Source organism: Stomoxys calcitrans, chromosome 1, assembly GCF_963082655.1.
Source record: "Stomoxys calcitrans chromosome 1, idStoCalc2.1, whole genome shotgun sequence".
Classification (NCBI taxonomy): Eukaryota; Metazoa; Arthropoda; class Insecta; order Diptera; family Muscidae; genus Stomoxys; species Stomoxys calcitrans.
In genome coordinates, this window is record NC_081552.1 from 212,401,378 (window position 1) to 212,417,384 (window position 16,007).

At 40.8% G+C, this 16,007-nt stretch overlaps 3 protein-coding genes across 8 annotated transcripts in view; 1 reads left to right on the top strand and 2 right to left on the bottom strand.

Moving 5' to 3' along the window:
* Positions 1-1,564, bottom strand: part of LOC106086183 (integrator complex subunit 7) — a 65,185-nt gene extending 63,621 nt beyond the window's left edge. For 4 of the 5 annotated variants that reach the window (XM_013250767.2, XM_013250781.2, XM_013250772.2 and 1 more), the window contains exon 1: positions 41-1,564. In XM_013250767.2, the coding sequence (XP_013106221.2) occupies positions 41-1,501 (1,461 nt within the window). In that variant the 5' untranslated portion in view covers positions 1,502-1,564. The remainder of the gene's footprint in view (positions 1-40) is intronic. The other variant, XM_013250752.2, reaches the window with a different exon arrangement.
* Positions 1,565-1,629: 65 nt separating this feature from the next.
* LOC106086215 (phosphatidylserine lipase ABHD16A) lies at positions 1,630-10,495 on the top strand. Of its 2 annotated transcripts, none has more exons than XM_013250801.2 (11): positions 1,630-1,828; positions 1,923-1,976; positions 3,342-3,655; positions 3,718-3,875; positions 3,939-4,094; positions 4,162-4,424; positions 4,484-4,547; positions 4,610-4,727; positions 9,678-9,820; positions 9,885-10,006; positions 10,073-10,495. In XM_013250801.2, exons 1-11 carry the CDS (start codon positions 1,775-1,777, stop codon positions 10,181-10,183), a joined length of 1,557 nt encoding a protein of 518 aa, XP_013106255.1. In that variant the 5' UTR covers positions 1,630-1,774; the 3' UTR covers positions 10,184-10,495. The 2 variants fall into 2 exon arrangements, with proteins under 2 accessions (XP_013106255.1, XP_013106247.1); XM_013250793.2 differs by having other exon boundaries at positions 1,631-1,828; positions 9,882-10,006.
* A 3,634-nt stretch (positions 10,496-14,129) lies between these two features.
* LOC106086132 (zinc finger matrin-type protein 2) lies at positions 14,130-15,117 on the bottom strand. The gene is made up of 2 exons (XM_013250669.2): positions 14,924-15,117; positions 14,130-14,847 (listed from the first exon to the last, which is right to left on the bottom strand). Exons 1-2 carry the CDS (start codon positions 15,033-15,035, stop codon positions 14,366-14,368), a joined length of 594 nt encoding a protein of 197 aa, XP_013106123.1. The 5' UTR covers positions 15,036-15,117; the 3' UTR covers positions 14,130-14,365.
* Positions 15,118-16,007: the final 890 nt, after the last annotated feature.

Consider the following 16,007-nt stretch of genomic DNA (forward strand, 5'->3'; position numbering starts at 1 on the left):
GGAATTTTAGTTTGTAAAATGGTTTTGTTGTCCTACTTACCCTTTGCTCTCTTAATTGGTTGGTTTCCATTTCTTCATCCTCCGTTATCGATGGTGGGGCATACTTTTTCAACTGAAAGTAGGAACACAATGAACCTAAAGCTTCGCACATGGCATTCTCATTTGCCGGAGGATACTGCACATCGTCATTGAGAAATTTTGCCAATGTGGTTACTAGTTCAATGCCAAATGTAGCTTTTACCGCTGAGACTCGTATGCCACAAGCTAAAATTTTTCTCAAGTCTCCCGAATGCTTGGGGTCGCGTACGGTACACCACAAAAGACTTTGCAAATGCAGGTTTATCATTTCCATTATGACTGTTATGTATTGAGGTTTGTTATTCTGGTCAGCATAGGAGACGAGCGATGCTAGCACAGTGATGGACTGGCTAGCTGTGGCATAATCGTTTAGACATAAGCAATTTTTGCACAAGTCCAATACAGATGGATGTTCTTCGTATTGATCGAGTAGTATGTGGCAGGTCAAAGGACAATCGCTTAGCTTTAATATAATGCCCAAAAATAGATACTGTTCTGTGGCATCCGTACAAGAATAGGCTTTTGAAATTAGATCCTTTATGGCAGATTTTGGCCACGCATGAACACATTGTTTTTCAGCCAACTTGTTTAAAGAATTTAAAGCTTGGGCTCTGACTGGTTTGCGTTGATCATTGCTAATGGCCTCCAGCAAAAGGCTTACTTGGTCGGGAACTCCGGTTAATGTTCTAGCTGATAATTCCGTTAAAGAGGCAAAAATGGCAACAACAAAACTTTCTGCGGGATATTTTGGCAATAAATTTAGACAAAGTTTCTTTACCAAAGCAGCGGTATTGGCATCGTGATGCATATGCCTCAAAACCGGTATCAATTGCAATTTCATGGGCACCGGAATTTGCAGAGATTCAATCATATCGGAAATTTTGCTACACATACTTATAGCAAACGATCTGGACTGTGCTGCAAATTGGCCACTGGCATAAATTGCTGCCTCCACCTCGACCGTATCATGGCTGTCCAATGCTCTGCGAAGCGCATGATGTACCTGTTGTTTCTCTGGTATAACACGCGACACAGCTCCCAGTGTTCTCAACGTCAATGCTCTGGCAACGGGGTCATTGGAGTGTATTACCATAAAAATCCTCTTTACGAAGGCATCAATGCTTAAAATCTTATCCAAATGGTTTTCGCTTTGTTGGCACACCCGCAAAACCCAAAATCGCAGTAAATTGGAGCCATTTAAGAAGAATTCGGCCAATTTTAGGAAAGAGGAATTGATCAGTATAGGGAAGGGATACTTTTCAAACAGACGCGGAAAACGCACTATGGCCTCGCATTGAACACCAATTTTGGTGGATCTTAGTCCTTTGTCCAATTCGGTTAATACAGTATTGGCATCCTGTTCGGACTCATTCAGGAAATTTTCATTGAAAAGATTTACGCGTACACCGGTCAGCGATGACATTGTTTACAAACTAATTTCACCACCATCTGACAAAAGCACAATTTCTGTAGCGCTACGATACGATACGTCTGGTGCGTTTTTAATAGTTGGGGCATTTAATTTCGTGTTACTATTTCAGTGAGGTTTGCCTAAATACAAAAAGAAGAACTTTTTCGATGTCATTTATTATTTTGCATTGAAAATAAGAAAATATATATTATTTTATTTGAAGTAATTCACACGTTTGTCGTGTATTAAAGTCGTTTGTGTATTATAACCACTTGATTTAACATCATGGGGTTTTTGCGATACGTTCTCGGACCCAAATTATATATGGAATATGGCACAGTAAGTATTTGGGGCTTTCTAACATTTGCATAATAAAATATATACATATATTTTTTATATTTCTTCCAACTCTAATATCATAAACAATGTAAAGAAAATGCATGAACCAGGTGGCCTGGAGAAGTTGGGCGATCAAATTTTGTCTACGGTAAGTTATCTCTAGGTCTTTAGGTCTACTACGTTATATTAGTAAACGAGCTTTCTTTACGACATACATAATACCAAAATGTGTGCTGTTTATATCGATTTCAAAATAACACATCTTTTAAGCAGCTTTGCTTTAGATTTAATTAACTCTCTTTGGCTATGCGGCAATTCTCCTTTGCAATGCAAATTTGTGCTCATGTAATCGTCATTATACCTCCCTATCCAACTTGTCTATTCCGTAACCCATAGACGGTTGACGCATTGATGTGGCATAACATTGTGTATGTTAGATAAAACAATGGAACTAATTGAACCTAAGTCTTGAACAGGTTTAAGTTTCAATAAAAAAAAGACCATTGATAACTTAAGGGTCAAAGTGGCAAATGTAGGGAGGGGAATCGGAAGGGGTGTAAACAATATTACACTCCTTCCGATTCAAATTTTAGTTCAACGATTCTCCTTTATATCCCAAACCAAATGGAGTGCCACTGAGGGACAACACTTATTAGACAAGTTTTCCATGGCTGAAGGCCCCACAAATGTTGCCCGCTGGAATGAGGGGTAATATAATGGTTTTCAGCGGCTTCACATGCGAACACGACAGTCCTAAGGTATGACTGTCGTGTTCGCCCTAAAAAAGATAGAAGAGAAAAAAACTACAGATAAGGATCCCTCATAGTATGGTGCAAGGCAGTAGAACGGAACCACACAGATTGAAACTTTGAGTCCCGTTTTGTGTCGTAGTCATAGTTGTAGGGCTTTAAAATGACAAAATTCAGAAATAAATAAATAAAACTTTGCTGAGGGCTACCGGGTGCGTCCATTGGATTGGCATAGTCGGATATTGTGTATGAGTAGCTGCAACCGCCGTCGCGATCGAACAGCGAAAGGATTGACGTGTCTCAGTGAGAGGCTGGGCGGTACAGACTCCTGCTTAAATACTGAGTGCCTGTGATATTCGAGAGTTATTGCTTATGTTATGTTATAGCTTTAAAAAGGAGGCCCCTTATCATTGAGCTTAAAACGCGAATCATACTGCACTCATTGATATGTATAAAATTTGCCACTGTTCCTTAGTGGAATGTTCATGGGCAAAAAAAAAATTATTTGGTTATTTAGCAAAAACTAGTCAACACCCTGGAACAACAACTACAACAATAGTTCTAGAGAACATGCTGACAGTGGACTGCCACTATAATCTAACCTAGAGCCTGATGGACAAAAAACATATATTCTTGATGCTTATTAACTATACAAAATACTTATTTCCAGTTAGTTTGGATGAGTCTACATTTCCCACTATTATTATGTTACAAACTTAGTCGCTGCTTTAGTTTTACTGATTCTTTATTCCATTATTTTCCAGCTTAATTTGATGTGGAATATTGGATTCTATACGTCTCCATTGTTAGCCACATTCCTTTATCGACGGGGTTACTTTGTCATGGATTCAATAACGACTTTGGCAAAAATAAGTACCAGTATTGGCATAATCGTGGTAATATCCATGGTAATGAGAGGATTAGGACGATCACAATCTGCATCCTATACCAAAATGATAAAAGCTATGGAAATGCTTAAATCACCCAAAACTGAAGAAGAAGGCAAGAGAGCACTTAGAATGTTTGACTTTGAGTTTAAGAGTTGGACCGTCGATTTCGATGTGAAAGATTTGCAAAGGTAGTGTGAATGACGTATAAAAATGTAGTTCTTAATTAAGTTGCCATCCCACAAACATACAGCGATGACAAGAAGAAATGCCAAGTAGCTGCTAAAAATTCAACAAGATCATTCCGTTTGGCCGCTCTACCATGTGAAATAGCAGCCTATCTGGCTATACAAACCTTCGGTATAAAAATGATTTATCCCGGATCGGTGAAACTGTTGCAGAGTTATATGAGTAAGCAAACTTTTATGGGCAAGATACCTTAGCTAATTATTTATGCAATATATATGTTCTTAGGGCCTATGTTAATATCCGGAAGAGCCAAATTGATTGAAGAAGAGCATGGTATACGCAATAAAGTCCTCACCTCTGATTCCAATGAGATTGATACCATTTTTGTTGATAATCGCTCTAAAGGCTCTAATGGCAAAACTTTGGTCATTTGTTCAGAGGGTATGGAAAAGGAAACTGTCAAGAACCTGATAACTGCTTATTGCAATTTTCCATATTTTTGTCTTAGGAAATGCTGGCTTTTACGAAATAGGCATTGTTGGTACACCATTAGCTTTAAACTACTCAGTATTAGGTTGGAACCATCCAGGTTTTGAGGGCAGCACGGGCACTCCCTTTCCAGATCAAGATAAAAATGCCATAGAGGCTGTGGTTCAATTTGCCATATATAAGTTAGGTTTTGCCGTTGAAGATATTATTTTGTATGGCTGGAGTATTGGAGGATACTCAACTCTATGGGCGGCCTCCTGCTTTCCAGATGTTAAAGGAGTCGTAAGTTATTAAATGTTCAACAAATATACTATATTAAAATTGTGCATCTTTTTCACAAGGTTTTAGATGCCACCTTTGATGACATATTATATTTGGCACAGCCTCGTATGCCAGCAAGTTTGGGTAGGTGTTTTTATAATGTTATCTGATCTGTATTAAAATATGTTATTTATTATTCGTTAAAGGTGGCGTTGTGCGTATTGCAATTCGTGAGTACTGCAACTTGAATAATACAGAACTTGCCCACAACTACAATGGACCCATAAGTTTAATTCGGCGAACCGAAGACGAAGTTATTGCAGAGTAAGCGAAAATTATTGTTAAATACTTTTAAAGACAAAATTTTCCGTCCGTTGTTAGTGTGGATTGGAGGATAGGTAGAGGTTAAACAGTGCCGGATATACCACCCCGCCTTGGGGAACTCCCTGTTTCAAACTACGGTGCTTCGATTTCTTACTCCTAAATTCCACAAATGATAATTCCACCACAAAGATATGATAATTCCACCACAAAGATAATTTGCGACCCATCGTTTCAGGCGTATTGACGATGTCCTCAAAAAATTTGAGCATGTCTGACCGTGTCAAATGCCTTTGATATGTCCAGTGCCACGAGGACCGTCACGTATCACATGGCCTGGTCTGATTGACGCCATGGCAAATGTGTGCGGTGATGGCATGCTAAGCAGTTGTTGTGCTATGTAGTCTTCGAAATCCCTGCTGATGCTCGGCGAATGGAAATTCTCCAACGAGGCTCGGGGGGAGTAGTCCCTCAAGGATTTTTGTCTCCTAATGGAGTTGCTCCACATGAAAAGTAAAAAGAAAGCCGGGCGCAGTATGTAAAGTAAGTCTTAATACTGTTTTACTGCGTGTAACCTAACTGGCTAGAGGACGCAGGCACTGAATAGTTTACCATTGATCGGCCTATGCGGAGGATCTTGTCTTACGCCGACAGGACTAACTAAGCAATCTGTGAACACATAAGCGACTGTTGATGGGAGCAAGAAATATCTCTTTAGAAGACAAAAGAGATGATCCCTTTGGTATGGTATACCGCGTGTGGCGGCGTGACGGCTAACAGGGTATTAGCCAGGGATACTTGGGCGTTTTTAGATTGAGGGACAATATATTGAGTTCTTGGAACGAGTGTGCTAAGGCCTTAAAGGGAACGTTATTTCCCAACGAGGATGCGAACGAACAGACTTCGAGAAGTTTGGAAACAGTTGATATTGTGGATGATATCTGTCTGCTTAGGAGCGGGATGTAGCCTGCCATGGATAGTATGACTGGAAGGATGTGTAAAAGAATTTGGATGGCTTATATGTTGAGTCGATTCTCAACCAGTGCGTCGATGGAGGCTATTTTTCATGAACATGAAATGTGCCTGAATCGTAGTCCTTCTGAAATCTTGAATTGTTTGATTAGAAATCCAAGATCGTATCATAGTGTCAGTTTCGCCACCGTGCTTTCAATATTATTGGAGAGGATAATGGTAAAAAGATTTCAAGGGTGGTATATCCTCGTACCAGTTCTAATTTCAGGAGGAAAATAACACTTTGGATGCCTAGAGCCATGTGCAGGACTGTTTGAGAAGGTCAAGCTCAAAATTGTACCTTGGCATATTTGTCGATTTCAAAGACGCATTCGATCACCTGTCATGTCGTAAGTTGGCGGGAACTTTTTCTCTGGCGCAGTTACTTCTGCTTCACATACATTGAGCTCAGGGTGAGCAGGCCATAGGTATTGCACACAAATAAAGGAATGGTGTTGGGGTTGACTTCGTGACAATATTGCTCAATAATTCGTCCACCCACGATTCGATCTGGCGAAGCTAGCTTCAGAAACGTGGCACTTGTGAAATATCTTGGAGTGACAGCTTCAGAAAGAACGTGTTTCTTGGTCCTAGTGCCACGGAATAGTCACAATCGGTTTAGGAAGGAAAAATATCCTCTCTTGTCAGAAGGTGGCAATGCTTGCCTGTGTGTAGGGCTGTGTCTGCAGAAACAATGGCGTGACCCTGGTTGGGTTCCTTGAGAGTTATTTGACCTTTCTGTTATATCGAGTATCACAGGCACTCATTGTTTAAGCAAAAGCCGATGGCGCCCGGCCTCTCACTCAGACTCTTCACTCAATATGGCTGATTGTCTGCGATGCAATTGCATCTACTATACTAAGCATTCCACTATCCGCAACCTGTAGACGCGCTGACGATGAACACCACACAAACCGGGGCTCAGACTTCCAACCCGTGTGGTGTTCATAGCCATCCCGTGCCCGACACTGCTTTTGAGCTGGCAGATGATGATTTTGGGCAGCTCAAGGCGCTATTTGATGCGTTTTTATATCAGGTGGAAAACCAGAAAGACGACCAGCGACAATGGTCCTGTAACTTGCAAATTTTTTTATGAGTGTTTTTATGCTTTTCTACATTAGAGAAACTTATCCGCGAATTATTTGTGCGACTGTAGGAGACCTGAGGGCTGGAGTCATACTACCATGATACTAGAGATCTACTCGCGATGGTGATTGGCAAGGCGGTGGGATTTCAGTAGGGTCAATAAAGACGATTCGACTGTTGCAAGATCTGCCATCTTTTCCCGGGAAGATTTTAATAGAGGAAGAATGTAAAGGTAAAGGCTTGAATTTACGCTAGTTATCCATGGCGAGGTAGGTATTGCTGTGCTGGCGCAACCAAGCAATTTTGAGCTGCACATTACATGGTCTAGCACCTACCTTGACCGTATTGATGCTGAGGAGTTTTGTCGTTCGTTGTTTTCATTTTGATAATGTTCGGTTGTTGTTGTTGTTGTTGTTGTTGTAGCAGTGTGTTATACACTGAGGGGGCAGCCCTTGCCGATGAAGAAGTCCATCGGGTCAATCCGGTACGTACAACCGGCTGCCATGGGATGTTCGGTCATCCGTGAGGGTGCCCGCGTTTATTGTTGAGATCCTGTCGGAGTTGATCTGTGTTGAGTAGACCGTGTCCTCTTTTCGTGTTTTGCATGTCGTCCTTGTGTATATTATTTCATGCACACACTACATGCTGGCGATTGGTCGGTTTGAGGCAATTACCACTTTTTCGTAGGTGATCAGGGGCCTAACCACACGGCATTCGATAACTTATTCGTTTTTGCTTCGAACAAGTTGTCGATACGAAAACATATTTGGATCACGATCGAAATTCACTACCACTTTGTACAGCGTTGTCAGCATCAAAAAGCGAATTAGAATAAAAAAATGAGAAAATTTCGTAGGCGGCTGTAAATAAAAATAAAAATTAAGTGTATTCGTGTACACAAAAATGTGTGCAAATTGTTACTGGAAGTCGTTCGCGTACTTTATTTGCCAGCAGAAGAACAGCTGTTTTATGAAAATCATCTGTTTAAATCAAGTAAATAGCAAAAGAAACTAAAAGTTGTTCTTACACTCCTGCAATTTTTTTTTTTTTTTGGATGGAGAGGTGCAAACATCGAATGATATTACGTGCAAAAAAAGTTATCTGGCCAACAGCAATATCAACAATAAAATCTTTTGACCATTAGAAGCTTCCAAAAGAATAGAGTACGTGGCTACAAAGTTGAAGTGGTGAAAAAGTGGCAGCAAAATATTGGCTTCCAAATATTTAGAATCGTAAGTCCAGCATTGATTGAAATGAAAACTATTGAAGACTATCTTCTTCAATAGCCATATTGCCACCAAGACCGCTCTTGCCTGAAGGCCACCGTAGCGCAGAGATTTGCATGTCCGCCTATGACGTTGAACGCCTGGGTTCGAATCCTGGGGAGACCATCAGAAAAAAAGTTTAGCGGTGGTTTCCCCTCTTAGTGCTGGCAACATTTGCGAGGTACAATGCCATGTAAGGCTTCTCTCCAAAGAGGTGTCGCACTGCGGCACGCCATTCGGAATCAGGAGGCCCCTTTTCATTGAGCCTTAACTTGAATCGGACTGCACTCATTGATATGTAAGAAGTTTGCTCCTGTTCCTTAGTGGAATGTTTATGGGAAATTAGCAATTTCCAGTTTCTCGCCTTTGTCTGTGCGCAATTTCTTATGATTTTTGGTGCTATTTCATTAATTCCTCTCGATGACAACAGAGCAATCGAATATTATTTCGAACAAACGAAACTCGATATCGACTCTCGTGATTCGAAAAATGTACCATTCGTTAGAAAATCTCGAAATGGAATGCCGTGATTAGGCCCCAGTCCGAGATGGTTTGCAGTCCAGATTGCAGTAGTGCTTTTGCCACGAATTCTGGTCGTTGACCGGGAATCCCTAGGACATCGGTTCTACACTGACAACTGTGAGGTCCCTTCGGGTGCAACGTGGTGGCTGTTGTTTTGACCCAAATTATGTTGGTATCAAATTTGTACTCATGTGCAGGCGCAAGGGGCCTTGGTAAACCTATTGTATTCATCCATGGGCCTCGCAGGTTTGGGCCGTATTAGCAGATATCTGCCTTAAAGTTGATATTCGTGATCGTCTAATTGACTTATAAATAGAGATAAATAGAGATTTTTCTGTCTGCTCCCAAGCGGCTTGAGGATCTTGTTTCTACTTGTGACTGTCAAAAATTGCAATAGCTAAGGCTTGGACTTGTGAAAACATTTAAATATAACACCAAGTATTGTGCCCAGCACAGGATAGCTGTGAGCACCACACAGGCTGGAACATTTAGGCACGATCTGTGTGGTGTTCATTGATGTCACGAGAAGCTTGGCTGCGAGCTACTAGGTGCGGCTACAGGTTGCGGATAGTGGAATGCTCCATACGTAGCTGCAACGGCAGTCGCGGTCAATCGGCGGTATCCAGCGGAGAGTCTCAGTGAGAGGTTGAGCGGCACGGGTCCTTGTACAAATACTGAGGGCCTATGGTACTCGATATGACAAGGCGAGTCATTTATTTTTTCCATTCCGTACTACAAAGCCAAACAAGGCCTATTAAATATAATACAATAAAAATAACAATCACCACCCTGTTCTCGTGGCGATCGGTCCTTTGGACTGAGAATGAGCTTGCTCACCTACAGGAGCTTGGCGAGGATCGCCACGTCCACATGAAAATGTGGCTACCACAACAACCAAGTATTTTGGGATAGTCGGCGGCAGATGCCTTTCCATTGCTTTCAATTCCAATTAGCGAAAAAATCGTTGCCGTAGCAACCTAATGTCATGGGATTGCAGTTTATGTATTTTTCTCAAATTTGTTTACCTTTTTTAATATGGATTTGTTTGATTTTTATTATTTTCCCCTAGAGATAATCAGCTTGACACAAATCGAGGAAACTTTTTGGCATTAGGCATATTAAAATATCGTTATCCTTATATTTTCCAATCGCCCCAATTGAATCGTTGCAAGCAAACTCTTGCCAAACCACTGGAAGTTAGAAACTCTACAGGTAAAGTTGTATTTTTTTACTTTAAAACGTTTAATTAATGAAATGAACTCTTATTTTATAGCAGCCGATGATGATCTTTGTTTATCACGTTTGATAACTTACGCTTCAGATCAGGGTAAAAAGTACCCCATGGCAATCGGAGAAGATTATGCAGATGATGTGCGACATCAAATGGCGGACTTTTTGGTACGCCCGTTTAAGCTAGTAGCTATTCTTTCACTGATATTTATGATAATTTTTTTTCTATTTTAGCTGCGCAAACATTTCCGAGATTTTAAGTCATCACATTGTACACAATTACCTATAGAATACTTTAACATTCCATTTGATATACCTGTGGAACATGGTTTTGTATTTACCTAATTTATTGAAAACTCCGAAAGACGCTATGCCCTTAGTAGTAATTAATTAAGATTTTCTTTTTCATTGTAATGCAATTTAAATATTCACAACAACCATTCATGTGTAACTTTGATACTCTTTGACTCTTGACATTTACTATCCAAATAATCGATTATAAATAATAACATCAATTACACACGGAAGCTGTGGTAAATGTATGTATATTAAGAAAATCTTAAGGTGTCCTGTAGCAGATATATTTTCATCTATTTATGTATGTACTTGGAGGAGGAATTGTTAATAAACACAAATAAAAAGATATTTTAAAAAATACCTTGTTGCCAATTAATCGGCCAGACAATTATCAAGCTCCAGTGTGGACTTGTTCTGAATTTCCCCTGAAATTGAATTTTAACAACTTTTCTATGGCAATTAAATCATTTATTTCGTTGATTTTTCCATTAGCCGAACTCAGAATAGATTTCCAAGCATCTCGATTTTCTGCACTCGTTCCAGGAATTTTGACACCTACTTTTGAGATGGCTGTCCCATCGGAGTTTTGATGTTGTTGTAGCAGGCGGCAGCCCTTTTCGATGGGATAGTGGAATGCTCTCCATATAGTCTCAATGAGAGTCTTGCTTAAACACTGATTGCCCCCGAATTTGCGGGGGTCGTACAGACCTATCTCTCTTCTTTCATCAGTAGCAAAGACGCTTGAGGCATTACTCCTCCCGAGCCTCGTAGGAGAATTTGCATGCCATCACCGCACACATTTGCCGTGGCTTCAATCAGTCCAGGCCATGTTATAGGATGGTCCTCGTGGCACTGGACCTATCGAAGGCATTCGACACGATCCGCCATGCCAAATTATTTGAGGACATCGCCAACACGTCCCTCCAGCTAGGCCTGAAATGCTGGGTCGCGTCTGTGTGGTCGCCAGTCATTTGTGGAATTTAGGGTAAGAAGTTGTAACACCGTAGAGTGAAACAGGAAGTTCCCCAATGCAGGGTGATATCTCCGGCACTGTTTAACATGGACCTATCCTCCATTCCACCCCCTCCAGACGGCATAGAGATCTTATCATATACGGACGATTGTACGTACAATCATGGCATCAGGTCCACCACCCATTGCTGACATCTGCGATAGGTTGAACGTCTACCTCAACGAACTTGCATCATATTTCGCAGCAAGAAATCTGAAGATATCTGCCACCAAATCTTCAGCCACATTATTCACTACAAATACGCGTGAGGTGAATGCCGAGCCGATGATGGTCGATGGAGAAATTGAGTAGGATTTTTTTTAATCAGTTGCTGCTTATAATTTTTAGTAATTTGTTTTTTATTTGTTATTTAGTTTTATCTAGATTCAGAAAGTGTTAAATAGGTTAAATATTTTTTTCCATTTTCTAAGTTTTTGAGTTTTTTATTTTTAATTGAGTAGTTTTTTAACTTATGTTAGAAAAAGTACGTCTTATGCATAGTGTGATTATTTATAGGCCTGATGGCTTCGCATTGCATGAAATGAAATAAATAAATAAATAAATAAATTGTTGCGACCTTCAAGTGTCCCAAAATACTTGGCGTCAAATTTGACAGCACTTACATTCTCCTCACATGCCACAGAAATTTGCGTGAAAGTCTAAAGTAGAAATAAAGTCTTCAAGTAACTTGCCGGCAGCACTTGGGGTGCAGACAAAGAAAGAAACCTCAATCCCAAGGCAGCCGGTTGTACGTACCGAATTGACCCGATGAAGCCTTTCATCCGCAAGGGCTGTCGCCTCAGTGTACAACACACTGCTACAACAACAACAACAAAGAAACCTTGTTGACCACGTTTAAATCAATTGGTCGGTCTGTGGTAAGTTATGCGGCGCCAGTGTGGTCTCGTCAGCTTTGTGACACGCAGTGGAATAATATTCAGATCTGTCAGAATGCCGCTCTCCGAACTACGCCGGGCTGTCTCCTCAGTTCTCATGTGGACCACCTCCATCAGGATACTGTGGATAGATATACACCGCCCAGAAGCCTTAAGGTAGATCTACATGACCTAGAGCGTGAGGTTCAGACAAGAGAGAACCTCTAGATCAAGCGGCATACCAAGCAGTCCTTGGAGTACGATCGCCTCCCATTGCACCTGAAGAAATTGACCTCCCCGAAAACCAGAGTGGTTCTGGCTCAATTACGTTCCGGCAGATGCAGCCGTCCTTAACTCCTACAGAGTAAGAATTGATGCCGACGTGCAAGATGTATATCTCGATTATAATCAGGGACCATACGATACACGTCACCTGTTTAACTGCCCAGCCAGACCCAGATCCCTGTGGACGCAACCCATCTTAGTCGCAGGGTTCCTGGGTCTTAACACTCAACAGAATCAACCAGACGAAAGATAGAACACAAAAACTGCAACAACAACAACAACTGAATGCCTATGACGCTTCTTATGACAAGGGGAGTTATTGGGGCTTCTGAATAACCAATGACTACAACCTTCCGCGCCGATCAGTCCTATGGACCGGATCGAGCTTGCTCACACATAGGAGCTTGATAAATATCACTACCTCCACATGCAAATGTTTCAACTACAAGGACAGCTTATACAGTTCGTGGTTCTACGACGCCAATATTCCATGGCCATTGGCTATTTGAAGGCGCCAATTACTCGCCTTGTCATATTGAGTATCATAGGCACTTGGTACTTAAAGCAACGGTCCCGGCCGTCGTCTCACTTGAAACTATCCCCGCTGATTGAGACTAACGCTGATTGTCCGCGACTGCAGTTGGAGCTACTCCGTATACTCCGGTAGCTCTCAGCTCAGCTTCCCGTAATGACGATGAACACCATACAAATCGGAACTGAGAGTTCCAACCCATCGGCTCCTGCTGCCTTGTTGTTCTTAAGCTGGGTTAATGCTACGCAGACCTCAAACTAAGTAGACGTTATACATTCTAAACCATCAGGGATTGGTACTTTGGTATCCCCGTCGCCGCCACTATCGCATACCAACATTCTTGGTTTAAGTAGCATTACGAAGTTCCTGGCTGTACCAAGGGTTCCTTAGTCGAGGGATTTGGTACCCAAGTAGGGATTCTGAGGCATTTTCCATAGAATAGGCTACGGTTTGCCACTGTTCCACTATATCATTTCGAAAAGCAGTGCTTTCATGAAGCAATTGGGAAATTTGATTGGAGTCTTTCTCTTGTCAGAAAAAAAGGCGTAGATAAGATCATCTACCGCAGTAAATCTGGATAAGACCTAACTCAGTATTTGACTAAACCAAGCCATCCGGCCAAGCAAGTCCGGTATCATAGGCACTCAATATTTGAGAAAGTGCGGATTGTTGTTGTATCAGTGTTTTGTACAGTGAGGCAGCAGCCCTCGTCAAGCTCTTATAGGCGAGCAAGCTCGTTCCGGTCTATACGACCGATCGCCACGTAGATAAGATCATCCACCGCAGTAAATCTGGATAAGACCAAACTCAGTATTTGACTAACCCAAGCCATCCGGCCAAACATGTCCAGTATCATAGGCGCTCAGTATTTGGTAAAGTGCAGATTATTGTTGTTGTAGCAGTGTTGTACAGTGAGGCGGTAGCCGATGAAGGACTTCATTGGATCAATGTGGTACGTACAACCGGCTGCCCTGGGATTGAAAGTGCAGGTACCGCCCAGCAGCTTACTGAAACTGTCCAATCTATATTGCTGATTGTCCGCTACTGAAGTTGCAATTACTCCTTATACTTGTGAAGCATTTCACTATTCGCAACCCGGTAGCTTCCAGCTGAGCTTCTCCTTATAACGATGAACCCCACACAGATCGGAGCTCAAAGTTCCAATCTGTGTGGTGCCCATAGCCCTTACGCGTCTGGCCTTAATTCATTTGTTCGGATCTAAGATTGACGTAGCATATTTCCCTTTTAAAATTAAGTGTCATAGAGGATATTTGTTTAAACTATATAGAATACAATTGGTTCCTTCTTTTATTACAGAAAATAGTTCATGTTTTCTTTCTTATAAGTTAAGTTTTGACAAAGTTTCATATCAGATCATTGTCAACCTACTTCGATGATGCAAATTGTACATCTTAAAAACGCTCAGTTTATACTTGATATTTGTTTGTATGTAGGAGAGTCTTGCTTTAAATAATTAAAAATATGTATGTCTTTACTATTATTAGCTTGTTTTGTATAAATAGTTCTTAGGTATTTCGTTTGGAGCCACCAAAACCAGAAAATCCCATGATGGCGGCCATATTATCATCAGTTAACGCAATGCCATCAAGATCATCTTCAGCTTTACGTTTGCGATCTTTTCGTTTCTCTTTGCGATGCTCTTTGTATCGTTCCTCCTCCTCCTTGGCTTCTCGCAAGCGTTTCTCCAACTCATAGTCCTTTTGTTTCTCCTCCATTTTCTTTTTGTTGGCCTGAAAACGTTCTTTTACTTGATCAACTGTGCTACGCTCAACCTTCATGGACATGCCCAAATTTCTTTGATGTTTCTTGCCATTGATGTGATCCAAAAAGTTTATAGAATCCTTGACCACACAATCACATACATTGCAATAGTAACCGCCGGATTGTGAACTGGGAGTATTCTTATTTATAACCACACTCTTGCCCAACTTACTATCCAAATCCACCTTGTAGTCCCGGCGCTTGAGATTCTCTCTTTGAACGGGTTCTAGAAAATAACATAACAAAATTTGTTTAAATCAAATTAAGTAATTCATAATTTTATAGGGCTGTGGTGCATGTACCATCGTCATTTTTCTCATTTGCATTGGCCTGATTTAATAGTCTTTCCTGGGCTTTTCTTTGAAACTCTGTTTTATCCCATTTCCTTCGGTGGTCGTCCGGACGCATGGACATTTTGTCTTTGTAAGATTTTTAAATGGAAAATTTATTTATTAAATACTTAAATAATAAAAATCGTAAACATACACGATTACTGAATAAATCACAATATTTGCGAATTATTTTAACATAAACGTATCGTATTGCAAGTACGTAACGTTTCATATGACATGAATTTTGGACCTATTTAATTCGAAGCGTGCATATACTTTATTTTAGTTCTGCTTTTAAACCATTTTGATTTTGCTGTTTTATTCCAATGATATATAGTATAAATTTTATTAATCGGTTATATTTATCTGCTATCGCATCATGGCGAAACAATTGGTCTCATTTGTACAGCAACCACAAATCATATGATGCAATCTGCCATCTTGCAAACAAGATAACAACAAAGAGAATGCAAACAAAAATCTGCCATCTTAATACCGTCAAACCTGGCCAGCTGTTAACTGCTGTTCGCGTGAGACCACCTTTTTAAATCCGCCCTGCTATCGCATGATATCAATTCACTTGCGCTCAACTACAGGAACTTGACGAGGATCGCCACCTCCACATGAAAATATGGCTACAACATCAACAACTTTCCAGTGCATAATTGCACTGAATTTCTATCCAGAGCATATGACAAACTGGATACGACTAAAATAAAACACTATTTCAAAATTATTTCATTTAAGTTCCTATTACACGATCAGACATGTCATATGTTATTTTAAGAATAGCTTCTCTGAAAGTTGTGCACATCGTGTGATACGTACGAAAAATTTAATATTCCAAATGAATTTTAGAATAAATATGCAACTTATTCGATAAAATCTTATTGGAGGCGACCGTAGCGCAGAGGTTTGTATGTCCGCCTATGACGCTGAACGCCTAGGCTCGAATCCTGGCGAGACTATCACAAAAAATTTTCAGCGTGGTTTTCCCCTACTAATGCTGCCAACATTTGTGAGGTACTATGCCATGTCAAAACTTCTCTTCAAA